This window comes from Aspergillus puulaauensis, chromosome 2, assembly GCF_016861865.1.
Source record: "Aspergillus puulaauensis MK2 DNA, chromosome 2, nearly complete sequence".
NCBI classification, from domain to species: Eukaryota; Fungi; Ascomycota; class Eurotiomycetes; order Eurotiales; family Aspergillaceae; genus Aspergillus; species Aspergillus puulaauensis.
The window spans coordinates 606194-630334 of NC_054858.1; the positions used below are offsets into that span (position 1 = coordinate 606194).

General features: G+C 50.7%; 12 protein-coding genes across 12 annotated transcripts; 7 read left to right on the plus strand and 5 right to left on the minus strand.

The window, feature by feature from the left end:
• Positions 1-130: 130 nt before the first annotated feature.
• On the plus strand, positions 131-1645 carry pex12 (ubiquitin-protein ligase peroxin 12; the record flags this gene model as incomplete). The annotated part of the gene is made up of 2 exons (XM_041698876.1): positions 131-188; positions 246-1645. 2 exons carry the CDS (start codon positions 131-133, stop codon positions 1643-1645), a joined length of 1458 nt encoding a protein of 485 aa, XP_041552017.1.
• A 329-nt stretch (positions 1646-1974) lies between these two features.
• APUU_20256A (glycoside hydrolase family 125 protein) lies at positions 1975-3719 on the minus strand (the record flags this gene model as incomplete). Its single annotated transcript, XM_041698877.1, has 3 exons — positions 1975-2243; positions 2309-3513; positions 3586-3719. The coding sequence occupies 3 exons, from the start codon at positions 3717-3719 to the stop codon at positions 1975-1977; spliced, it is 1608 nt and encodes a 535-aa protein (XP_041552018.1).
• Positions 3720-4138: 419 nt separating this feature from the next.
• APUU_20257A (uncharacterized protein) lies at positions 4139-5931 on the minus strand (the record flags this gene model as incomplete). The annotated part of the gene is made up of 9 exons (XM_041698878.1): positions 4139-4290; positions 4347-4538; positions 4587-4718; positions 4770-4794; positions 4850-5146; positions 5207-5385; positions 5452-5705; positions 5763-5818; positions 5872-5931. The coding sequence occupies 9 exons, from the start codon at positions 5929-5931 to the stop codon at positions 4139-4141; spliced, it is 1347 nt and encodes a 448-aa protein (XP_041552019.1).
• Positions 5932-6175: 244 nt separating this feature from the next.
• Positions 6176-7583, plus strand: rad18 (E3 ubiquitin-protein ligase RAD18; the record flags this gene model as incomplete). Its single annotated transcript, XM_041698879.1, has 3 exons — positions 6176-6707; positions 6770-6881; positions 6935-7583. The coding sequence occupies 3 exons, from the start codon at positions 6176-6178 to the stop codon at positions 7581-7583; spliced, it is 1293 nt and encodes a 430-aa protein (XP_041552020.1).
• A 174-nt stretch (positions 7584-7757) lies between these two features.
• APUU_20259A (putative vacuolar sorting protein SNF7 family protein) lies at positions 7758-9427 on the minus strand (the record flags this gene model as incomplete). Its single annotated transcript, XM_041698880.1, has 5 exons — positions 7758-8438; positions 8491-8685; positions 8744-8965; positions 9060-9315; positions 9381-9427. 5 exons carry the CDS (start codon positions 9425-9427, stop codon positions 7758-7760), a joined length of 1401 nt encoding a protein of 466 aa, XP_041552021.1.
• Positions 9428-9779: 352 nt separating this feature from the next.
• On the minus strand, positions 9780-12063 carry APUU_20260A (TRAPP III-specific subunit 85 family protein; the record flags this gene model as incomplete). Its single annotated transcript, XM_041698881.1, has 2 exons — positions 9780-10930; positions 10989-12063. 2 exons carry the CDS (start codon positions 12061-12063, stop codon positions 9780-9782), a joined length of 2226 nt encoding a protein of 741 aa, XP_041552022.1.
• Positions 12064-12614: 551 nt separating this feature from the next.
• On the plus strand, positions 12615-14447 carry CCA1 (tRNA adenylyltransferase; the record flags this gene model as incomplete). The annotated part of the gene is made up of 1 exon (XM_041698882.1): positions 12615-14447. One exon carries the CDS (start codon positions 12615-12617, stop codon positions 14445-14447), a length of 1833 nt encoding a protein of 610 aa, XP_041552023.1.
• Positions 14448-14691: 244 nt separating this feature from the next.
• Positions 14692-16646, plus strand: APUU_20262S (Tti2 family protein; the record flags this gene model as incomplete). The annotated part of the gene is made up of 4 exons (XM_041698883.1): positions 14692-14844; positions 14904-15069; positions 15120-15550; positions 15600-16646. 4 exons carry the CDS (start codon positions 14692-14694, stop codon positions 16644-16646), a joined length of 1797 nt encoding a protein of 598 aa, XP_041552024.1.
• Positions 16647-17806: 1160 nt separating this feature from the next.
• APUU_20263S (uncharacterized protein) lies at positions 17807-18810 on the plus strand (the record flags this gene model as incomplete). Its single annotated transcript, XM_041698884.1, has 4 exons — positions 17807-18027; positions 18091-18399; positions 18452-18529; positions 18600-18810. 4 exons carry the CDS (start codon positions 17807-17809, stop codon positions 18808-18810), a joined length of 819 nt encoding a protein of 272 aa, XP_041552025.1.
• Positions 18811-19445: 635 nt separating this feature from the next.
• On the plus strand, positions 19446-20481 carry APUU_20264S (DUF3716 domain-containing protein; the record flags this gene model as incomplete). The annotated part of the gene is made up of 3 exons (XM_041698886.1): positions 19446-19638; positions 19687-20013; positions 20072-20481. 3 exons carry the CDS (start codon positions 19446-19448, stop codon positions 20479-20481), a joined length of 930 nt encoding a protein of 309 aa, XP_041552026.1.
• Positions 20482-20986: 505 nt separating this feature from the next.
• APUU_20265S (YdcF family protein) lies at positions 20987-21799 on the plus strand (the record flags this gene model as incomplete). Its single annotated transcript, XM_041698887.1, has 1 exon — positions 20987-21799. One exon carries the CDS (start codon positions 20987-20989, stop codon positions 21797-21799), a length of 813 nt encoding a protein of 270 aa, XP_041552027.1.
• Positions 21800-22507: 708 nt separating this feature from the next.
• On the minus strand, positions 22508-23545 carry APUU_20266A (proline racemase family protein; the record flags this gene model as incomplete). The annotated part of the gene is made up of 1 exon (XM_041698888.1): positions 22508-23545. One exon carries the CDS (start codon positions 23543-23545, stop codon positions 22508-22510), a length of 1038 nt encoding a protein of 345 aa, XP_041552028.1.
• Between the last annotated feature and the right edge of the window lie 596 nt (positions 23546-24141).

The window sequence follows — 24141 nt, forward strand, 5'->3', positions numbered from 1 at the left end:
ACGTGGAGTTGTGGATGGAAGCCCCGGCCTCTTGCCGTAATTCATCTCCATCTCCATCTCCTCTCCGACTCGCGTCTCCGAGCCTGCTCTCCTTGTGTTGCAGAGCAGACGAGGTATATCCGTCAGCATTATGGAGTATCTACCAAGTCTCCAGCAGGAGTTCGATGACTTCAAACCGTCGCTCTTCGGTAATTTCTAGATAACCTCTGCGGAGAACAGCCGAAAGCTAACCATTATTCTAATAGAATTGCTCGCGGAACAGCAGCTGTCCGATCTCCTTCCTCCGTCATTACGATATATTCTTGCGGTTGCTACACACCGGCATCCTCGATATCTTCTCCGAGTGCTAAACTCCTACGACGAGGTCTATGCATTGCTCTCCCTTATTGTCGAGCGATACTACTTGCGCAACTTCGGCGGCTCGTTCACAGAGAACTTCTACTCGCTCAAACGCGAGCGTGTTCTGCTGACCAAGAATGGCGAGATCCCCCGAACTCAACTCGGAGCTCCCGGCCCCGTTCGCGATAGTCTCAAGTTGCGCACTACGGACGTGTGGAAGAACTTGTTCGTCATGGTCGGCATTCCTTACCTCAAGCGCAAGTTGGACGAAGGGTACGATATCCACGCAGCTCCTCAGGCTTCCCTTATCATGAGCGGTGGTCCACGGTACAACCCCAGCGACGATTTACCCCCAAACCCTACCATTCGCCAGCGCCTCATGCACGCTTATAAATGGTTTCTTCGCAACGTTTATCCCTCTGCCAATGCGGCCTATTACTTCTCCATTCTCACCTTCAACCTCGCCTATCTCTTCGATAACACCAAATACTCCTCTCCTTTCCTTTGGCTCATCGGCACACGGATCCGCCGCCTAAGCTCCGCGGACCACCATGCGATCGCTAAAATCTTGGAAGGCAGTCCACAAAGTCCGCGCGGCGCACGAACACGCCCAGGCTCAGGTCTCTTAGGCGCCCTTAGCCCGCAAAATATCTACCCCCAGCTCCTGAGCTCCCTTCGCTACTTCCTCCCTGCCTCTATCTTCGCGCTCAAATTCCTTGAATGGTGGCACGCCAGCGACTTCTCGCGTCAACTGGCCCGCAAAGCCACCGACACTCTCGACATCCCAGCCCCTATAACAAAGGGGATGATTCCACCATCCGAACGGAAGCAGAAGTCCTCAGAGAAACAGGATCCTGCTGCTGCCCCATCGTCCCCCAGATCAGCCCTTAAAACCGCGCCATCCCGCAAGCGCATCCAGCCCCCGATTTCCGCCACTTCATACCTACCGATCTTCACTGTATCTCTCCCACCTGCGGACTCTGACGTTGCTTCCTCATGTCCTGTCTGCCTCAACCAGCTTGCAAATCCCACTGCATGCCAGACCGGCTACGTATATTGTTACGTATGCATATTCCACTGGTTAAACGGTGAGCATCAGCGTCAAATCGATTTCATGAACGGGGATGGCGCCGGCGCTCCATGGGAGGATGATCTTGGCGAAGGCGAAGATGGGGATCGCCCGGAGCAAACCACGCATGTTGGACAGAGTCGGGAAGGGAAATGGGAGAGCGGGAAGGGCAGATGTCCGGTTACGGGGAGAAGAGTGTTGGGTGGGACGGAGGGGCTGAGAAGGGTTCTTATCTGATTTCTCACCACCTTTCCTGACCAGCATTATTCACTTTTTTCTTTTGTTTATTTTCGAGAATTGTATAGCTACGACTTTAGCGTCATTTGCATGGTGACTGTATATAGGGGGATGGGAGTGGTTGATGCATATAGTAGCCGCATAGTATAGGTTGCTCAATATACCCATGATACTAATAATGATACCATTGATGGATATTATAACTGCATAGTGCTCGTAAATAGACAAGGTATTCATATTATCTCAACAGACACCCTCCCACAGCATCGAGACAACAACCCGAATCAGCCACAGTATCACAATCACTTCCACAGAACCCTCAGCTTTATCTAAGGGACATAAGCCTCCGCCCCCTTCCCAAAAATAATGTGCGGCCGCTCAGCCGCAATCTTCAGCACCGTCTGCGCAAAGACCGAGTTCGCCCACGCAAACCAAGGCCGCGTATACTCGTGGATATTGTTCACGTCGATAGACTCATGCACGAGACCAAGCCGGCTCGAGTCCCGGACCATATTGATGCACTTCGCGATTTCGGCGTCGGAATCGGAGGTCTGTGCTTGCACGAGGAGGGACATGGGCCAGGCATTCTCAAGTCCGACTAGCAGGGTTCTAGTTAGCTTTTGCGCCCTTTGCTTTTAAAGGGGGAAGTAGGGCAGGGCTTACTGTGTGGACCACCAATACCGTGGAAGGCGGTGCCATTGAGGTAGTATGGGTTTCCTTCTTTGGAGAGGACCATCGCGCGGGTATTCTTGTAGACGGGGTCATCTTGGTCGAGAAAGCCGAGGACGGGAAGGGAGAGGAGTGAGGGGATGTTTGCGTCGTCCATGAAGATATACGATCCGTAGCCATCTACCTCGAACGCGTAGACGTCGCCAAATTTAGGGTGGGTGACTATGGCGTTGTCCTTGATTGCCTTGCGTAGGCGAGTGCCGCGGCGCTCGAGATCTTGAACGAGATCAGAGCGTCCGCCGGCGGAGCGGAGCATGTCTGCTGTTCGCTTGAGTTGCACAGCCATCTGCGCGTTTGCGGGGATGAAGAAGCCCATAATTGTTGAGTCGTCGCTGGGGCGGAAGGCGCTGCGGATGAGGCCTGTTCCGGTGTTGAGCGGGTTACCGACGCCGGCGAGGTTGAGGGTTTCTGTTCCTAGAGTAGTGGTTCGTTGGAAGGTATACTGGTTTTCGACATATTGGCCTGCTTCGTTGAAGGTCGGCTGGGATTGTGCGTCCAGAACCTGGAGGACGGTCTCTAGAGCTGTATACCAGCGGTTGGTGAGAAAGTCCTTCGAGCCGGTGTTCTCGTAGAACTCGGTTGCAAGAGTGAGGAAATTGGCCAGGGAATCGAGCTCATACTTGCATTCGAATACGACAGATGGCTCGTAGACGGGGTGGACTGTGTCATCTTGGCTGTTATTCGCCGGTTTGATATGGCTTGGAGGTGGAGGTTGGAAGGCATTGCAATATGGCGATTGTATGACGAATTCAGCCTGGGTGTTGATTGCGCCGAGAATGAGGTTAAAGAGTCGTTCATCCTTGTTTGCTAGGGTTTGGTAGTTCGTCAATTGGTTTGTAGAATCGCGTAGCCACTCTGCGTTGATATCTCCGGTCACGACAAAACTCTGTGGACCCTCCCATTGGGAGCTGGCCCTCTTGCCCTTCTTTGCTGCCGTCGTAGAGCCGTCGGTGTGCCACCTGATGGTGGTGTCTAGCGTATTGGGGAACGCGTTGCGGAACAGTTGGGCAAGATCCTTGTCATGCATGCGGGATGTAACATCCTCAATGACTTCCTCCACGACTGAAGAGTTAAATGTTCGACATTCCACCACTGGTCTCTGGTATGGGAGTTTCAATGGCCCTTCGCTATATGGAGCGCTACGAAGGCGGAGTGTTAGTTTCGGACACTAGAATGAGGGGGGAAACGGAGAGATACGGCCTGGAGCATACTGAGGGGCTTGAGAGTAATCGAGGTAGTCAGGGCACGCTCGTCGAAGGATCGAAGGCTCGTCTCGCAGGGCTGCAGCTCCCGTTGCGCCGAAGCCAAGCAGCGACAGGCCGTAAACCAGTGCGGAGAGCGTCATGGTTTAGCGAACGGGGTTGAGTGAAATGAGTATAAAAACACCATCCACGAGGGTCATGTAATAGCTTGCATTGGGGTAGAGGTGCTTTTAAAGGGGATCGAAGCCCCTGCTTGCAGAGGCATTTGTCGGGGTGGGTGTTGCACAGGCTGGAGATGAAATGCGGAGAAGATCGAAAGCGGCGGAGCTCCGACTGCAACAAGCGACGATCATTCTCCGCCCCTTGACTTGACAACTTGCGCTCGACAAGGCTATTTGCCATCGCTCTGAAGGATCATGTCCGAATGTTACGGTCCATCGCGACCTTGGGGTCATTTACGTTTGTATTAATTGCTAGTGGCCTGGGCTATGCAATCAGATCTCTACACCACGCATCGTCATTTCGGAATATGCCACCCCCGCCATAAATCATGCCTCCAAGCTTACTTTTTGCCAAAAAAAGACATGATATTCCCTTGCCCCGCTTTGGCGCCAGGCTTGCCCTTTGGCGCGTTCACTGCTGGTTTCTTCTTGGGCGGCGGTGGTGCGGGTTCGTCTTCCGAGAATGATTCCCAGCTAGGCTCCTCGACCGTAACTAAGAACAGGGTTAGCTCGACGAGAGTTCTCAGGATATAGGGATGCAGGACGCACCGAGATAGCCTTCGCTATCCTTCTTTACTGCCTTCTTCATGACCTGCCGCCGTCCCCTGCGACGGCCGCCTTTAACTGTGGCCTCCATCTTGAGATCCTGCTGCTTGGGAGGTGGGTTGTCGATAGTTTCTGGTTCTGCTGGCGGCTCTGCCGGCGACTCTGCAGCATCGGGCATATCTTCGTCCTCCTCATCTGCGATTAATTAGTATTTGATACAGGAAGAATTGCGGAATGACCAACCGTCGTCTTCCATCATCTTCCTAAGCCTATCTTCGCGTTCTTTTCTGCTTTCGCGGGTTTCATTAGAAGGCTCCTTCTTGGACTCCGGGAAGAGTTCTTCCTGCTCTTCTTCAGATGCATCATCTAAAACCACTGCGATCCATTTAGCTCACGTAAAGCACCAGTAAACCTCCATCAACGTACCATCTTCAGCACCACTAGGTTCAGCCTGCGAGACAGTTAGTATGCTGAATAATAACCTGAACAACCTTGAAGCTGCTCACCGATTCAGCACCAGACGCAGCTGGCGTTGAGGTCTCTTCCTTCTTCTGCTTTGGTTTCGCTTTCGCGAAGGAACTGAACAAACTGCCTTTATCTTTCTTTGCCGGGGCGGCCTTTTCTGCCGGCTTTGCTGATGAAGAGGAATTCTGGCGCTGCACAGGCTTTGAGGGTTCTGTGTGCTCTTCCTTCTTGACTTCTTCCTTCTTTGGTTGAGAGGGCTCGGACTGTGCGGGACGTTTCGCCGGCACCGTGCTTGAAGGTGCCGGAGGCGGGGGTGGAGGTCGTGCCCCTGTTCTCCTCTGTTCAAGATCAAGTCAGTGGGACACGGCTTGCTTTAAGTATTGTTGACTAGTCCATACCTTAACGTTTGTATTTTGAATCATACCCCATTGCTTCCCGTATTCCAATGGGTCCTCCTGCGCATGGTTGGCGAGCATCTCACGACTGACATCGGTAAGGACATTGAGATCTTGCAATACGGCAGGCTGCAGGCTATACACGTATATGGACGATATTGACTCGAAAATAGCTTTCGCGTCTGCAAAGCGCATTAGTGTCGGTCCAACAGCTAAAAAGCCCATTCTCATAGCGTGCCAAAACTTGCCTTGTAGGTCTTCCTCTCGCGCCAGTAAAACCGAAGAGACAGAAACCTGGTCGATCGCGTCATCCTGGTTGGGCATTGAACTGCTAATATACGGGCTGCTAGGCATTATATCGTCATCGTCGTTGCTATTACCGTTGACCGCGGCGCCGTTTGCCGCAGGCTCGGTGGGCTTGGGAACTCCCGTTAGGACATAGGTTGCGTTCACGCTGGACGGCTTTTTCGAGTTTTCATTCTGGTGAAAGTCATAAAGCATTCTTGTTTGAGAGTCAGTATCCATGAAACGCCCTAAAACAACCAGAGTCTACACCTACTGCTTCGCGATGGTGCTGTGCACTCTCAATGCTCGACCTAGCGAGCGATATGTGACCTGTTGTTGCTGATGTCAATGAGACAGCCATAGTCGCGCAATTCGATACATACCGTCCGCCGCTCGCCGACAACATTCTCCGCAAGGTACTTCTTATAGTCTGCAACCGCCATATTGCGACGAAAAGCCTGCTTTGCTGCTGGACAGTATATCGGAGGTTCCGCGAGACAACAGCAGATCGACGCGTTGCGGCGAACCACTTAACGCGTATCAGTCAGCCAGTCTTGGCGCCTCCCATCTCTTTCCCTCATCGAGCAACGCTTTCAGCCCCAACGAGTCACCGTCAAGAGGGCTACTGGCAACTGCTGGACAATATTTGCGCTGGATCACAGCTGCCGATTTGACGCGTGTATCCTCATGGAGCCGACATTCGACATCCCCGACTCGACCGACTGGCTGGACACGCCGCTCACGCTTCTCGCGCCGTTCGAATCCTCCCTCCGCTGCCAGGTCTGCAAGGACTTTTTTGACAACCCGGTGATTACATCTTGCAGTCATACGTTTTGCTCGCTATGTATTCGACGGTGTCTAAGTACTGAGGGGAAATGTCCCACGTGTCGGAGCTCCGACCAGGAGTTGAAGCTGCGTCGAAATTGGGTGGTGCAGGAACTCGTTGAGGGGTTTAAGAATGCTCGGCCGGGCGTTCTACAGCTGGCGAGGAGGGCGGTTCAGAGCAATGGGACCACGGGAAATGACGGCGAGGATGAATTTACGGAGCAGCCCACGTCCAAGAAGCGTAAAATAGAGCAAGACGCGGACCAGGACGGGTCAGGTAGTTCTGCTGGGGAGGGTATTCGCACGCGATCACAGAGTCGAGGTGTCACACGACAGGCCCAGGCTACTCCTATTGAGATTTTGGATGATATTCAGGACGAGGAGTACATTCCAGGTATGCTCCTTTGCATCCTTGCGTTCATTGAAAATGCAATGTTGACTTCGAAGTTGCAGAAGATGGCTTAGTCGCGTGCCCAATCTGCTCACGCAGGATGAAGGACGAGGCCGTGTTCCGCCATCTCGATACATGCACAGGTGCTGCTCCTGAACCGAAACCGGCAGCATTTGGGTAAGCTCTGAAACATGGAGGTACTAGTGGAGTACTAATTTCTCTATCTACAGTTCTTTGCTGTCTGCGCCTCGAAAACCGTTACCGAATGCTACAGATAAACCACCAGAGAGGCTTCCGGTTATAAATTATTCCTTAATGAAAGAGTCCTCACTGCGCAGAAAACTCAAAGACCTGGGTATACCGAACTGGGGCCCGCGGCCCCTGCTGCAAAAGCGACACACCGAATGGATGAATTTATGGAACGCCAACTGTGACTCCAAAGCCCCAAAGTCTAAACGTGAATTATTGCGAGAATTGGGTGTCTGGGAGGGAACGCAAGGTGGTAATTCGGTGACTCCAACTGACCCGACGAGCTCCGTAATGCGCAAGGATTTCGATACAGGGGAGTGGTCGGCAAACTATAACACTGATTTCAAGCAACTGATTGCCAATGCGCGAAAGAAGAACGATGCGGTTGTTCGCTCAACAATACCCGGCGCATCACAGGGGACGTCGAACGAGACCCACAGCGCCCAACCCGTGCAGCCACCCGATACCCCAATCTCCCAGGGATTGAACCCTGATATCGATCCCAAGGTCGACGTCCAGAGAGTGCGGAACAGTCCCCAGACATTGAACGTGGAAAATGCGACAATGAAACTGCCGGTTAATACCGTGGGTGAGGCTGATGTTCAGGCAATACCGATGTCCCCCTCCTAATCCTAGTGGGCAACATACTGCAATGAGTGTCTCAAACCTTATCGTGAGTGAGACTGGGATACAGGCAGCCCCAGACACCAGCAACGGCTAGAGCACTATTTTCTCTCAAGTAAATCTGTAGCGGTCTACTCTTAAACGAGAAATGCTCGCAAAGAAGGTTCATAGAGTTGCCTTTCATTGGCCTTCTTCAACGGACATTCGTGAAAGCTTCTCGATACTGTCGTTCAAGGCGGAATCAACGCTCTGTTCGGCCGGTGTTTTCTGGACTGGTGTTTCCAGACCACGATTGTCGAGCTCGGCAAGCTGCTTCCGGGTCTTCTCTGCCTCCTGCTCCTCCTTGGCTTCTCGCTCCTTGGACTCCAACTCCTCGAGCTCGTCATCAATCTCAGCCTCGTCAATCTGAGGACCAGCTTCGCCCATAATATTTCCAATCTCGTCCACCTTGGACATCTCCTCGCGCAGTTCGTCGACCACATCCTCGACCTTGGAAACGTCTCCGACCTGATCGTTCAGGCCTCGAAGAACGCCCGTGCTGGCTTCCATCACCTTGACATATTCGATTTGGTCAGAGGCCTGTTCAATCTTGAGATAGACTTGCTCGAGTTGTGTGAGAGTATCAAGTCTCTGCTGCAGATTATGCTCCGCAAGCTTCTTCGACCGCACGACAGCGAGGGCTGACACCCGGTTTTTATTGCTCAGGGCAGCTTTTGCAGTTGCATTAAGATCCGCGATCTTCTTCTCTAGGTTTTCGACCTGTCTCGTTATCGTTGCTGTAAGAGTCTTGATGGATGCAATGGTTGTGTCTTGTTCGGAAACTTCCTTTGGGGAGTCGTTCGAGGGCCGGAACCTGATTGTCTAGCATATAGTTAGCCTGTGTCATATTAGGCGAGTAGTATACTGTCACTACCTTGCCGTCAAAGGCGATGGCACCCTTATCACGGGATAGATGGAGCAATAGAACTTCGAAATCAGTATCAGACAGCTCGGTTTCCTGATCTAGAACCGTCCCGAACTTTTCCATAAAGCTTTCTTTCGAATAAACAAGATCTGCCCTCGAAGGACTCGCTCCCATTGCCTGCTTTACTACTTTCTCCCCAGCCTCCTATTGAAAGGTCAATGTTGAACAGAAGAAAAAAATTAGACCTATCCAAACACCGTACCTGAAGATTTCCCACCAAGACCAACACCTGAGGTTGCAACCTCGGCCCATCAGAGCCAGAACCAACTACAACACCCTTTATCTGCTTTAACCCCCACGTCATAACATTCCACGGACTGAGTGCCGTCGTATCAATAAGACCCCATTGTGGTTTCCGCAGACTCGTCGCACTTGCATTATACAACTGCACCGGCACCATCGTTCGATTCCAGACCGCATCTTCCTATAATCCCCCCGAAATTGAGTAAGTCAGCACCAAATTCGAATTCGAACCCGTGTCCAAGGGACATATATAATATAAACGTGGTGAGACAAACAAAAACAGCACCCAGCGCAACTGGCCTCCCCCACTCCGGGTTCTCTAAATCCCGAACTAAGTTCTCGTCAACCTTGATACTGAGGTGGTTTGCCTTGCGGCGCTGCCCCGTCGCATCGTGTGAATGTGTGGAGATATATCCGTTGCGTGCGGCTTTCGTCAACACTTGCTCCCATGCTGCAACGTTCACGTGGTACCCGTCGGGGTTTGTCTTCTTTTGGATCGAGAAGTCGGAGTAAAGCGAGGGGAGACGGTTTCTGGATTGCAACGGGTAGTAATTAGTGAGAGTTGCTGGAGCTCGTGGGTGTGGTATTTACTATACTTTCTGAAAGAGTCTTGGGAGAGGATGTAGTTGAGTAGGTCGCCCATGGTTGGTAGTGTGTGTCGTAGTCAAGGAGTAGGCGATCTATCTATGGAGAGCTCGAGGTTTGCGTCACTTTACCCTTGGATGGGGTGTTGCGCAAGTCTCCCGCTCGATCGGAGGTTGATCGAAATGCAAGAGTGGTGGAGGCCTTATCGATAACAAAGGTACCTATCACGTGTCGGCCATCGCTATAGTTAGTTGACTCTTGAGCCTTGTCCCGGTTGAGGGCTATTTACGAGGGCAACTGAACACAATTCAATAAAATAACTTTATACAAGCCTCGCGCGAGACCACTTAGTAATACTCTATTATATTATTCAGCCTAAGATACGCCTCTTATCCGTCATGGTGGTATATTTATGCTCGTTCAAAATCGTCACTGGGCACGAATTCCCCGTCTCTCGCCGTTTGAAGCCCTGCGAGAGCTGTAGTGTCTAAGGCAGTGCCAATCAAGGACCTCCGGTTCATGCGCCTGTCTAGCTTTTCACTGGTCTCCACGACGTCCAAGGGGTCGGTACTGCCTGTCTCCTCTCTGACATCTAAACCACGAGCTTCGAGATACCCGACTTTCACGGAAAGTCGGAGATTGTCGACGAAAGTTTGCATCTCCGGCATAGGGAATACACCATCGCTGCCCAAGATGTCCGCGTAGAGACGTTCTGCCTCCTCAAGACACGCGGACGCCAGCGATGGCTTACCAAGTCTAAGCCACATGTCAGCAGCGAAGAGACTCCACATTCCGGCTTTCCGGTGACGACCACCAAATCGAACTCCATTCGGGGGCGCTCGAGAAGCGTAGCATGACGATATCCTCTCGCTGAGAAGGCCCTGCCCAATCGACTCCACTAGCCCTAGGTCCATGGCCCGCATGGCCCATTTGGCTGCGCTTTCGGCTGCGGAACCTCCACGCGATCTCAACAGTTCAACTGCTAGATTCAGGCAGCGTAATGTAGCAGCAGGGTCCGAGCACCGAGTCAGATAAGAATAGCAAGCAGTGTCGATCATCTGATCGAGGCCCTCAACTTTAGTCTTCGAGCCCATTCCCAGAGGGTTCAGCAGTGTGCTCACTGCGGACATTTCGTACGCACCAGCGTGATATTTCCAGGCTTTGTCATTTGCGTAGTCGGAACGGAGAAGTTCATACGTAGACGCAGCCAGTTTCCAATCACGAAGCATGAAAGCATAGTCTGCCATTTTTCGTAATATGGCTTCGGAGTGATCGAAATGATAAAAACCTTGGGACACATTATAATTCCCGCTTGCTCCCCCGGAACCAGAGCTGGAGCGAGAGCCGGATCCGAAGCCCGCCCATTTGCGCGACATCGACATAAACCGACCACTAATACCACGCCTTCTCGACGCTACTTGATCGTTCCAAACAGCTACCCGGTTCTCCATAAATGGTATAACGGACTGCGCGACGAGCTCTCGGACGAGGCCTTTGATGGACATCACATCAGATTCGAATAAGTAGAGAAGGCCGTCGGAATCAAGGTCGACCAATGGTTCTGGTACAGTTAGCATGCACGTGCATAAATGGAGACTGAGTTGCTGTATTCTCCTTACCTGCTCTGTCGAGAAGTCGCTCCGAGGGCGATAGCCACTCGCATTCTGGCATCTGTACGCTATCATCATCCGTGACAACACATTGATTACTGCGAAGTCTCAGGAGGTGGCAATGTAGACCGAAGTGGCGCTTCATCTGGTCATAGAGCTTGGTTGATTCTGAGATGTCGTCGTGGTCTTCATCGTGAACAAGTACATAGTAACGTAGATACTCTGGGTTTATCCAGTCCGGTACTTTCCGCTGGCCATTGTTGGTGTCTGCGTACAGTTGTCGAAGGGATTCCAGAGGTGCAGAGTTGCCAGAGCTGATGGCAATTATGCTCGCTACAGGATGGCGAAATGTTTCATAGGGTGCGGCAGAGCCGATCGATAGCAGTTGGCGGAGATATAGCTTATATAAAGGCGAAGTGGATGAGAGACCTATTAGATCTTTTGGATGTAATGACCCGCTTGCCGGGCCGTCAATTGAGTCCAGATGTTTCTCCAGGACTGTTTCAACTTGAGATAGAGGCGAATTGCGTGTCTGGTTCGCGTCGTTGGGGGGCTGGCATATCTCGCCCAAATCAACGAACCGAACCCCGTAATCCTCCCAGCCGCGACTTGAGCCCACGCTATCTCGAACGATAAGCTTGCCCGGTACATTTTCCCCGAAAGGCCGAATCAACTCGCAGAACCCACCCTTGAAGCCTTTTTGCCGTACCAGTTCGTCGGTGTCGGGGGATGCATAGACCCCAATAACGGGTGAGAATGAACGGATGATCAAAGATCGCGTATCCAGGGCAGCATCGGCTCTCCCATCTACTGGTGACCCCAGTGATGTCCGTAGTTGCGGGGTCGATGACCGGACCGATCTGGCATGGGGGGACGCAGTTCGAAGGGGAAGCTCAGCGGTGGCATTTGATAGCGGGGGTGTCGGAGACGACGAGGCTATCCTCGGTTCCACCCTTTCCGCGTCCAAAGGCGAGGACGAGTCGCGCCGCTGGTGAGGGTATCTCGTCTTGGAAGGGACACGCGGCACGCCGGGCGAGAAGGACGGCGGAGGTTTGACCGGAGCACCATCTCCGGGCGATGTCATGGACACCGAATGGATTCCGACAGTTGCTGAAGAAGGGAAAGGAGGGTCTAGCTTTAGCCCATGGACCGGGGAGGGAAAGCTTTGAGAATGCAGAAACGGAGGTCAGAAGGGACTTGTAATCGAGGCGACACCGTCCAGAGGGTTGCGAGAGCGCGGAAACGGAGGAGAGGTAGGCGAATGACGATTTGGAAACGTGGTGAGGCGGTTCGATGAGGCCAACTCACTGCGCCGAAACGTGGAGCAATTCTTCAGGCCAGGCGAATCGCGGCTGAATTGTACATTACCCCAGCATGTGAACCAAGTAAAGTTAAGAGATCTATCCTGAGTCAGACGACCAGAATGGATGGGATGAGAGAGTTACTCAAGAGTCACGATTAGGATGTTGAAGAGGATCCCCTCAGCAGCCAATGAAGGCGGTGATGTGCTTGCCGCTGCGGATGATTCTCCCCAAAGCTCATTCGGCCTTTTGTTGCTGTGACTCAATGGACATCCCAACAATGACTTAAAACCTCCTTTTGCTCCCCTTCTCTCTGTGCGATGGTCCTTTCTCCATGTTCACCTCTTCTCTCACTTTTCCTCGACGAATTCCCTCCCGACTGACACGAGCAACGGGGTACCTGATTAGCAACCCCTCCCCGCGACTGCCCCTCCGCGTTTTCCTACAGCGCACCCCGTTCCTATTTGTTTCATACAGTCGTTATATGAGCCGTCGTCAGGTTTCCGATTCTCCTTCTCCCCGCGCAAACAAGAGGCGTCGAATTTCCACGGCTTCCTCGGAGGAAGCTCGTCCTGCAGTCATGATCGCAGCCGCGCAGCAACTCCCAACCATTGAACTCACACCTCTCGAAAACACATTCAAAACACTGCTCCTCGATGTCTGTCAATATATCCAGGAGCGCGACGTAGCAGCTGGGAAGACCAGTGCTGATACCTCAAACACTGTCCTTCGGTTCACGGGAGGTTGGGTGCGGGACAAGCTCCTAGGAGTGGAAAGCCATGATATTGACGTCGCGATCAATAACATGACCGGTTACCAGTTTGGGAATCTACTCATAGAGTATCTGGAAACTCCGGGGAACCTGGACAAGTATCGAAACGGCAATGAGAAGGATGAATTAGAGAAAGCATTCAGCAGTCTTCACAAAATCGAAGCGAACCCGGAGAAATCAAAGCACCTGGAAACAGTTACAACAAAGATCTTTGGCTACGATGTGGATTTAGTCAACCTTCGAAAGGAGACTTATACCGAGAACAGCCGGACACCCCAAATGGAGTTTGGGAGTGCGGATGAAGATGCCTTGCGCCGAGATGCCACTATAAATGCTCTCTTTTACAACTTGAATGAGTCCAAGGTCGAGGACCTTACTAAAAGGGGGCTAGATGACATGCGAGACGAAATCATTCGCACTCCGCTGGAGCCATACCAGACGTTCAAGGATGACCCTCTTCGAGTGTTGCGACTCATTCGCTTTGCTAGCCGACTAGGATTTCGCATCGACAAAGATACAGAGAGCGCAATGCAGCACAGTGACATTGGTACAGCTCTTAAACTCAAGATCAGTAGGGAGCGTGTAGGCATCGAGGTGGAAAAGATGCTTCGAGGCCCAGATCCCCGTGGGGCGCTTAACACCATCGATCGCCTTAATCTGTACCCCATTATTTTTGCCAACTATCAGGACGACGCCACCGCAGACCCATCCTCGTGGTCGCTTGCTTATAATGCGCTCCACCGCTTTTTATTCTCAAATGATGAGCCAGAAGCTGTCGGTCGTCTTCGCACGTTGCTCATCCGTGACTCTCTCCAACAATATTATGCTTGGGTGATCACCGCATTTGCTCCTTGGTCTGCTGTACCAACCCGTCCTCAGAAGGGGAAACCGTTACCGCCGCGTATGGCGGAGGCCGCCCGCGATGCTTTGCGCTCGGATAACAAGACGGTGACGATTCTGAAACATGCCGCAAGCAACTGGCGCAATATTATCAACGTCAAAACCGAGGTCGTCGATGAAACACTGCAAGGAACAGCTGCAGAGATTCGACAACAGGTTGGGCTACATATCCGGTCTTGGAGTATGGACTGGAGGCTTTGTATTATCTTGTCCGTTCTACAGGAGATCATGCAGGGAGGAGACTTTGCCGCAGTGGTGCAGAGCTATGATAAGTTCCTCTCGTACATTGTAGAACAGGATCTCCAGGATGTCTGTGAGCTAAAGCCTATCGTAAACGGAGGCGAGGTCATGAGTGCAATCCCAGCCAAAAAGGGACCCTGGGTGTCCAAAGCCCTCGAGCTAGCGATACAGTGGCAGCTGTTGCACCCCGAGATTCAAGACAAGCAAAAAGCACTGGAGTATCTTGAGTCTAAGAAAGGCGAATTTGCTGTATGAATACAACAATGGCATATAAAGAATAAATTTAATTTAGCACTCAGTTGTGAACTGTTCTGTTCGTTGTATATATTTGGTCTGTAGTTGAGCCTTCCCGCTTACTTAACATCCTTGATGGGTCCAGCTCCGTCTCGGCCTCTACCGTACTCGCGTTTTCTTTTCAACCTCGCAACTGTTTATGTATTCGCTGCGCTAACCACACGGCTGCCCTGATGTGTGTTTTCGAGGAAGTCTATATTAAAACATGGAAGAACTACGCAATGCAGCGCGCGGAGCTCTCCAGCAACCAACACCCGCTCTCATTCCTGAGTCAATCCTGAGCAATATTACTGTTCCAGCGGCCGTCGATCAGCTATGGCAAGAAATATCCACTCGTGACAACTCAGATCATGCCAAGGTACGGTATTATGCGTTTTATTTTTCATTTTTCACTGTCCAATGCTTACGATCCAGCAGATTCTTGAAGATCTTCTCGTTGCTCAGGGATTCTTGAGCGGCAAGACCCGTGAGAGCGTGTCTGATGCAGATAGAGCCGCCATTAACAGGCTTTACGGATGGGCGAGTAGGATTGCTCTGCCAGCTCCAGTATTTGCGGAGACTCCAGAGGAGCCATCACCAGAAGGTGAGCGCTCCGTCGAAATCAGATTATAAGTCTACTAACAGTGCATGTAGCGCAAGAGGAGAGCCGGCAGCGGTCTACTCTGGCCATATCTGTCATTTCATCGCTAGCTAAACTGCTTCCAATTGAAGATGCCGAGCCATTGTATGACGTTATTATTGCTTTGACAAGCTTCACCTCTGAACAAGATGAATGGACTACACATGAGACTTACACAACCTCGACCACATTGCTGAATGATTTCGTTGAGAGATCTGAAGGTTCACATTTTTGGGCAACGGCGGAATCGTTACTCAAAACCCGGATCAGGCCTCTTTTTGCAAAAACTAAAAACCCGGCCATCACTGAATCTGGTCGAAAGAACTTCCACCCTATTCCTTTGCCGCGGTTCGATATGAGTATTTTGGACCCTGAGACTAAGCCGTGGAAGACGTATGATGTCTACATCACCACTGTCTATTCCTGGATTGTCAATCAGTATAAAGTACGTGTTTCCTATGTTGAAGTTGTTAAGACTACTAATATGAACCCAGTCTACCGATCGCGAGCGCTTCGAAGCACATTTCTCGCTTCTAGTTCCACCCATTCTCACCATGATAGACGATGACAGCCTTCCTTTTAAACGCCACGGCTGCATTCTGTTGTCACAATTCTTGATCCCCATCCAAGAAAGCAAATCCGATATTCTGCGACGAACCAATCTGTCATCCGTCTTCGAAGATGCCATCAGACCGTGTTTCCACTCCTTGCCCACAATCACCCCAGAAGTCGACTCTATTAAACTCCTTGCCGCAGCCTACCCAGCTCTCCGCTCTCTCCTCCAAACAAGTTACAGACCAGCCCTAACCCAGGCTAGCCAATACTCCTCAATAAAACACACGAAAGATAAGGAAGCATTCATATCCGCAACAACCAAAACGCTACGCGACCACCTCATCCCGTCCTTCCACCACATCAGCTCAGCAGATATTACATCGACCTCTACTTTTGCGTCATTCCCCCACCCCCGTTTATCAACTCTCCTTCTCAATGAAATTGCTATCACATGTGCGGATTTGGGGGTCCACACTACCAAGTACCTCCAAGACATCATCCCTCTAGTGTATAGCACATTATCCAATATGTTTGGCACCACGCACCCGCCACTCCTCATCTCAGCAGTTTCTGTTTTGCGAGCGCTGATTCTCAATGCGTACCCGCGGATATGGAGATGGCGAGGCGAAATTCTTGGTGCGATATGTTCATGCTGGGTTAATGTTCTGGATGACGAAGAAGAGTCAAAGACCACGGGAACTAAAGCCCCGAAAGATAAAGCATCGGCGCCGTCTTCCGGAGATGAAAGCAAAACCGCAGAGTTGACGCGGTTAAAAAAGGAATTGCAGGGCTCGATATATCTGTTGAGATATGCACTTGAGAATCCCGCTCACGTAGATAACGATGAAGGGCAACGAGGGGCTAAAGAGAATATTGGGCGAGAGATACAGATGTTGGTTGACGCTGATGAGAGCTTGAAAGAGTGTCTTCTCGCGGATGTATACCCGGATGATGGGAATTATTTCGGGGTTGGAAGTGGTTTTTGATATTAAAGAAAAATTGATATCCAGTTAATACTCATACATGAAGAGAAGTAACAAACAAGATGAATACCCTCTACTCAACCAAAGCGGGGCCCAGCCATCCTTGGAGAGCTAGTATCCTGGTAGACAAGAAAGGAAAAGAAAGAAAGGCCTCCAAATCATACGTTCGAACGTGAATCTGACGCGATTTGAAGAAGGACCTGCCTTTTCATCGTTTCCTTTGCCGGTATGGGATGGTTTGTGATGCCTGGCATCTCGACAGACAAGTGATTGGCGTTCGGTTTGGGTGCAGAGACGATATTATGAGCTTCACACTCGATGGGCCAGGAGGATACGGTCCATTATAACACAGCTTGTGTATTGCAGATGAAACTGTCTGATAACCCTCCCGAGCAAAGATCTCGGGGGGTGGAGTGTCAAGAATTTGGACACCAGTGAGGGTGGTGTAAGGTCTTATCTGTGTTTCCATGGCTAGAAGACAAGGCGATTTTGTCGATATTATAAGAATACAAGCTCAGCAAAGAGTAACATAATAGTAGAGAAACCGTGCTGAGTATTACCGATCTTTGATGGAAAAGCAGCTGGAGAAGTGTGTCCTGGATCATTGATAGATATACTGATTTCCCACACGGAGGGTGTGTTGTCAGTATGATTTGGTAGTATCGACATCGACATCGATTCTGCTTGGACCTCCACCACGCATGATGGGGATGGGCTCGAAGTTGAGATTTTTTGCACTTTGATGTATCCTAACACAAACATGCTGGCAAGTGAGTCTACTGGGGGCCGGCAACCACTCAAACAAGGAGTGGATGGGCCGTCAAGTGCGTGTTTTGGTCAACCTGGGTGATAGGCAGATGCATCCCAGCCAGCGGGAAACCCAGAAGTGCCTCCCATATTGAAGCTGGTAACGGTAGATATCAGTGTAGTGAATGGGTCGACGGACTCTTGGACGCTCGAGGAAACAGCAGGCCAAATCGGGGCTAGTGGCAGTTGTACCTGAGTAGTAAACACACCCACAAGTCTTCACTCTTGGAACAATTTCCTTCACTTCTCTCTATAAACATCGCCGTTACATCTAGTAACACTTAGTGGACGCACCTTGTTCTCCTGTTCTTCCTCTGGGCGAGGCCACCTCGAGGCGTCGCTTCGTCGCTCGCGTCATGGGCACCCCATGGATAGGCGGCCAATTCCAGAAATATATCTTTCAAGGTGAAGATGGGAGTCTGTGGATGATGGGCGAGCAGATTTCTGAGAAGGTGATCAAGTCGAACCCATTGTCAGAATCCATCTATAATACTTCCGAGGCACAGGCTGTCTTTCGTTGCTGGCAGATCCGAGGCCCCGGTGTGGGAAAGAGAGCCATTGTCAAGGTTCGGATGCAGTAAGTCGGCAGGCATCAATGAGCTATTCGCTTGATGAGCTCTAATCATACGCAATGTAACAGGATACCTGAAGATCTTGACGATGCCTCTCCAGATCCAAACGTCCGGGCACACGAAGCCTCTGATGTTTATGCTAGTGCAACCATCAATGAGATTAATGCTTTGATGTGGCTCACTGAAAGAGGCTGTTCCGTGACCCCTCCTCTCCTGTCCCTGACACACTGCCGACAGGGCATTGATAATGTTGTCCCGGGTGGGTGGCTAGTATTCATTGTGATGGAGAGGGTCCCCGGAGTGGCTCTGACTGAGTTTCGGACCTACGACTTTGCCAAACGACAGAAAATCAGACAGGCATTTCGCGCAGGTTTGACGTGAGTCGGCTCAATTAGCTTTGGTGAGTCACTACTGATGGTTTAGTTATAGTGAGCTGTACAGCCACCACGTTACCCAATTCGACCACAGTCTCGCGAATATCATGTATGATGAGAAACAGGACAAATGGTGCGTTACCTCGTTATCCAAGGCATTCTTCCCTGCGATAATCACTAAAAATGTTATTACGTATTCCTAGCTACTTTGTGGATTTCGAAGATGCCGATACTCACCCCGAAGAGCGCGTTCAAAAGTTCCACGAATCGGAGTACGAAGATTGGCTACTAGACGACAAGAAGCTCGTGTATGGAGAAACAGACCAGGTCATGTTGGAAAATGGGAGCCTGGCTTGGCCCACCATACATACAAACGGAATGGAAAAACGTGAGATTATGTTGACAGTCGAATGATGTTTACGATGTGTTTGGTAGCTTCGGAGTTTTTGATACTGGCCTTTCGGACTCGGGGATCAAGTTATGGGCCATAAAGACATTGTTGTAACTGTCTTTAGAAGTACCTACTACTGATGACATACTTTGTTCGGTTGTTAACTTGGTATTGCTTACCCGAATAAAGTGTGAAAGGCTTTTCAAAATGGCATGTGAGTTTTGACAATTCTCCCTAATTCCATGATGGTGCTGCAAATTAGCCTAGTTGACCAAACCAGCAGTCATTTAGAATTAAGCAGCTGGGCTTGAATGGTTGTTTCGATCACCGAGTCTTCGCTCTTGCACTAACCCCTGTGACAATGGACACAGGCGAGGATAAGGAACACCGTAGCTTAACCTGTGTTTATCCTATTGGACTGGAAAACAATAGGAGATAAATGGCTTAGACGACTGTCTTCTACGCACAATCAATGTGTTAATGGTTTGGATGAAACAGTAATCTTGTGTTAGTGTTCTGTCCACGGATTCCAACTCTCATATACCCGTCACCGAAGACATCAGCACAAGTTCCTCGTCTTCCATTGCCTCTAACACCGAGTTTGAACTACGCAAGTCGCAGGCACATAGTCACCTACCACTTAGCCATTGCTCTCAAGATGGCCTATCGACTCCTTCACAACGGTGATATTGAGGGCTTCCATGCCTATAGGACTATCCTGCCGAAGCCCATCAAGCGGTCTGCATCCGAAATCGAAGACGACGATTTTGAACAAATCTACGCGCTCCGGGAATCTTCCCGCCTAGCAGAGTTCCAGGAGAGAAACTGGACTCCTAATCCGGTATCTGAATGTAAGCATGGACCCTTTGCATCTTGCAAATAAACACTAAACAGGCTAGTTGCTGGTATCACCCTCGATGATCTCCCCATCGTTCCGCTTGGAACATCAAACCCGGTTATGATGTACTATCTAGACTTTCCAGTGAAGAGAAAGTTGGATTGGAGTATGGACGAAAATGGGAACCCAAAGCGCAGACATCTAGGAGACACTCGATCGTTGATCGCGGGGCTTGTTCAGACCCGCGGTGAATTGGCGGAAACACCTTGTAGCTGGTGTAGCCGTGGAAAGGGAGTCTGGAAGACATGCGTTATAGGCTCCGACGTGCAGGATGGCAAGCCGATGAGCGAGGCATGCGCAAACTGTCGCTTCAGCTGTCGTGTTGACTGTACTTTCCGTCAGTATTTGGTCCTAGAGAACACATGCAGATGGCTAACCGGACGCAGGGACAAGCTACTATGACAGAGCCGAAAGCCCGGAGACTACTTCAGAAGCCGACTACGGTGCTCAAGCATACCAATCGCCCTTTACGACTCCTCCGTCCAGTAACCAGCGTCGCGTGCCACTTTTGGACTCACAGCTTCAGTCACGGCGAGTCGTTGAATTGCCAGACGACAGCGATGCCCCAGACACTGGTCCAAAAGCCGAGAAAAACGTCTCACCCAGAGCCCCGTCCCGTCACGATGGCAAGGTCATCCCATTCCCTCTCAATCCAAAAACGATTAACGACCTACCGCTGTTGAAACAGGCCGCTCGTGATCTCGCTGCACACTTGGCGGTGGTTGAGAAGAGGGTCAGACAGCTTGAGGAGGAGAATAAAAAGAAGAAAGCCGGAAATCCTTGGGACCTGTTGTAAGCTTGGAAATAGGAGCTTTAGCTTGGCTCTTGTTGTGTGGATTATATCTAGGTATCTATCTTGCTCATCTTGACTCTTTGCTCTTCCCTGGACATTCCTCTCTCCTAGTAGGTTTATAGCTAAGCATTGAAATCGACCACGCAACGTCCTTTAACTTTGCCCTGCCTCGGTTTGTGTTCGAAGTTAGCGCCGTGGTTAGACGTAGGCTTGGAATTCGGGCTTCCATTTTCAGTGAGGTTATGGTCCGGCTTGGCACTGTGGAAATTCGGGTAGCAGATATATAGGCGTATGAAAGGCAATGTTAACTCCAGTGGATGAAAGCCCTGTTTATACTTACAAGAAGTCTAGTCCTGAATGGGGTTGGGCCCCACCGGCAAGAATTTCCCCTTTTGGTAGTCGTCTCCAGCCAAGTCATTTTCACTGATGATGTTTCAAACATCACTGAACAACATCCAATACAAACACCAAGTCAGAAACCTTCAGGTGCTCCTTATGAAATTACAAGATGACAACCTGCTCTCCTGAGACCGTTTCAGATATAAATGCACTATCAGAGTACTTGAGTGACCCTCAGTTAGACAACCTCTCTTCTGCACCCCCGGTGGACTGTATGATAATATGCGCTTCGCAAGTCCTTTTCGGAGCTGAAACAATTTTCCACTCCCTCGAGCAAAGACCAGATCTTACAAAATCCCTGGTGCTTTGCGGCGGCATTGGCCACTCAACGAAACTACTCTACGCCGCTGTCCGGCGCCATCCTCGCTACTCGAACCTCGCCAAATCAATCGAAGGACTGCCAGAGGCTCGGGTGCTAGAAAGAATTCTGGATGGATTCTTCGATCGTAACAGGATTACCGCGCAGGGATGCCATATTCTCATTGAAGATCAATCTACCAACTGTGGGCAGAACGCCTTGTTTAGTCGCCGCGTGCTTGAGCAGGCAGGTTTCCGAGAACCGAAATCGGGCATCATCAATCAAGACCCGACGATGATGCTGAGAACGAAGGCTTCTTTTGAAATGGTCTACAGCGATATGTTGTCCAAAGTCTCGTTCCACAGCTTGCCGGGATTTGTTCCAAAGGTACGATTATCGGACAACGGCCTTTTGGCGTATAAGCATACGGAAGGTATACCTGGGTTGTGGGGACTAGATCGGTTTATTGAATTACTTTTGGGAGAAATACCAAGAGTCAGAGATGATGAAGAAGGTTATGGTCCACGCGGGCGTGGTTTCATATCTCATGTTGACCTGCCAGCTGATATCGAGCTGGCGTGGACCCGGTTACGGGTTATATTCGAACACCATAGACTTAGATGATATAGAATCGTGAATCCCAAGTGGCTAAATTGCAACATTGTGAGATATTATGGACCCTGAACAAACTTGAAAAATAATGATAAAATGATTCAAGGCCGATGAGAATATAACCAGTGCCAACCATCTACAAACCCCCGATGCCGACAGATTTCCGGACTGTTGAAAGCAAGGGCTTCGATGGAGTGGGGTGCTACTGGAGTAAGATAGAGTATGGCATCAGAGTTATCGATTTGGGAAAGAACGGGGGAGTGATACTTTCCCTGCGTGATGTCACCCAACGCTCCTTCCTTCACAGCCCATCAACACTCATGTGCACCTCTGTTCCCCCAGTTTTCATCCTCCCGCCTCTCACTATAACTCCAACTTTAAACATCATGCGAGCCAGCTATCTCCAACAAAATCATCTATCTCCAGCTCTCTATCTCCAGCGTGACTTGGAGCCTTGGGACTACGGCTACAGTCAGGTACACTTCATTCGTCTTCGAATGACTCACATTTGAAGGGACCGTACCTTGGCCACAGGCATATACTGGGTCTTGAATGCGGGGCGAATTGATGTTGAGGCCAGCTGATCGGCAAAGAAATTTGTAGTTGATTTCCATTGAATATGTATGTAAATTGACGTCCAAGCGTGCTTGAATGCTGTCACCACTATCGTTACAACCCCCAGAGAGAAACATACCGCACCGACCCCGTTCCCAGGCTGTCTCATATTCGTGCAACGGGCCATTGATCGCCCAATCTATAGCCCTCCTGGAATGGATCCGTAGAGTCGAGGACAGCCTGTCTGAAGCCCGTTATCCAAGCGCGACCCTTTACCGTAGGCAAAACCGCGGGATATTTCCCCACCGATGTAAGTCCACGAATGCGACTCACGAACTCAGTCCCTATTATGCTTCGGTGCTTGAAGATTTCTCCTTCCTTAATCTGACCCCTTGCATGCATAACAGCTAGTCTGGCACAAGTCCCAGTGCCGCATGGGCTGCGATCAAAGCGCCCGGGAGAAACAACCACAGCATTGGGTGCGACCTTGCAGCCATCCTCCGTCCGAGGAGGCTCTGTGAACGAGATAACCGAGAAACCCGTGATTCCTGGGTTCTCCGGGTGGACAGGGGTATATACAGCCTCAGTTGCACGCTTGATTCGCTCACCAATGTCAATTAATTCGCGGGAGTAGTTGCTGTGGACAGACAGACCCAGAGAAGCAGCATCCACAACCACATACATCATCCCGCCGTATGCGATATCAATAGATATCTCGCCTAGACCGGGGACTTGGACTTTGAAGTCCAGCTCGAGCACAAAGGCCGGGACGTTATTAAATTCAACACTTTTGCATTTCCCTGCTTCGCACTCCGCGGTGACGGTTACCAGCCCAGCAGCGGTATCCAGTGTAACTTCCGTAATGGGCTCTTTCATGGGGATCATTCCGGTTTCTAACAGCACGGTCGTCGTACATATTGTATTAGAGCCGGACATGGGCGCGTATTCGTTGCTCTCCATAATCAGAAACCCGGCGTCGGCGCGAGGATCGCAAGGTGGTAGAAGGAGGTTCACGTTCATTGGGGCACGACCTCGAGGCTCATTGAGCACGAACTGTCGCAGCTCGTCTCGTTTCGTTTGGAAGTGCATGAGCTTGTCGAACATGGTCTTGCCGGGGACATCGAGGACGCCGCCGGTGATCACGTCGCCAACTTCACCTTCGGCATGGCAGCCGACGATATTGATAGAGCGTGAGAAGGGCATTGGCAGGCCGAAAGTAGATTTATATAAGGGAGTCGGATGTGGGTATTACGGTGATTTCATAAACAAGATAGGGAGAGAGAAACGGTCGCGGTGCTTTTTGTGGTCATTTTCTGTGGTCGTGTGCCCTGACTTAAATACAGTTCGACCTGGGAGCATAGTCCGGAAGCTCTGGCCACTTTCATCGCCGGGAATACGGGATAGTGATGAGTGGATGCAGGAATCGGGGATCATCGCGGGGTGGGAATGCAGTAGGCGCTTCCGGCGGGTCTCAGCTCGGGTGATCGATTTGGAGGCGTGGGGGCAGCCACAGAAGCGGGGCTGCGAAAGAGTAGCTGAGCAATGCGTATTACAAAGAGGTTGGGGCTTCGTGAGAGGCGTGGGGAGATGCAGTGGGTGGAACTACTATAGGATACGAAGACTAAGGCGGAGGAAGCTCTATGTATCGTCAAGATGTTCATTCATTCATGACTCCCTCAGGAGATCGATGAGATAGTAACTAAAGACAACAGATAGATGGATACAAGATGGCAGAGGCACCAACATCAGTACTCACAACCGCGTGCACTCAGTTGCAAGACCTAGGAGGTGTAAATAGG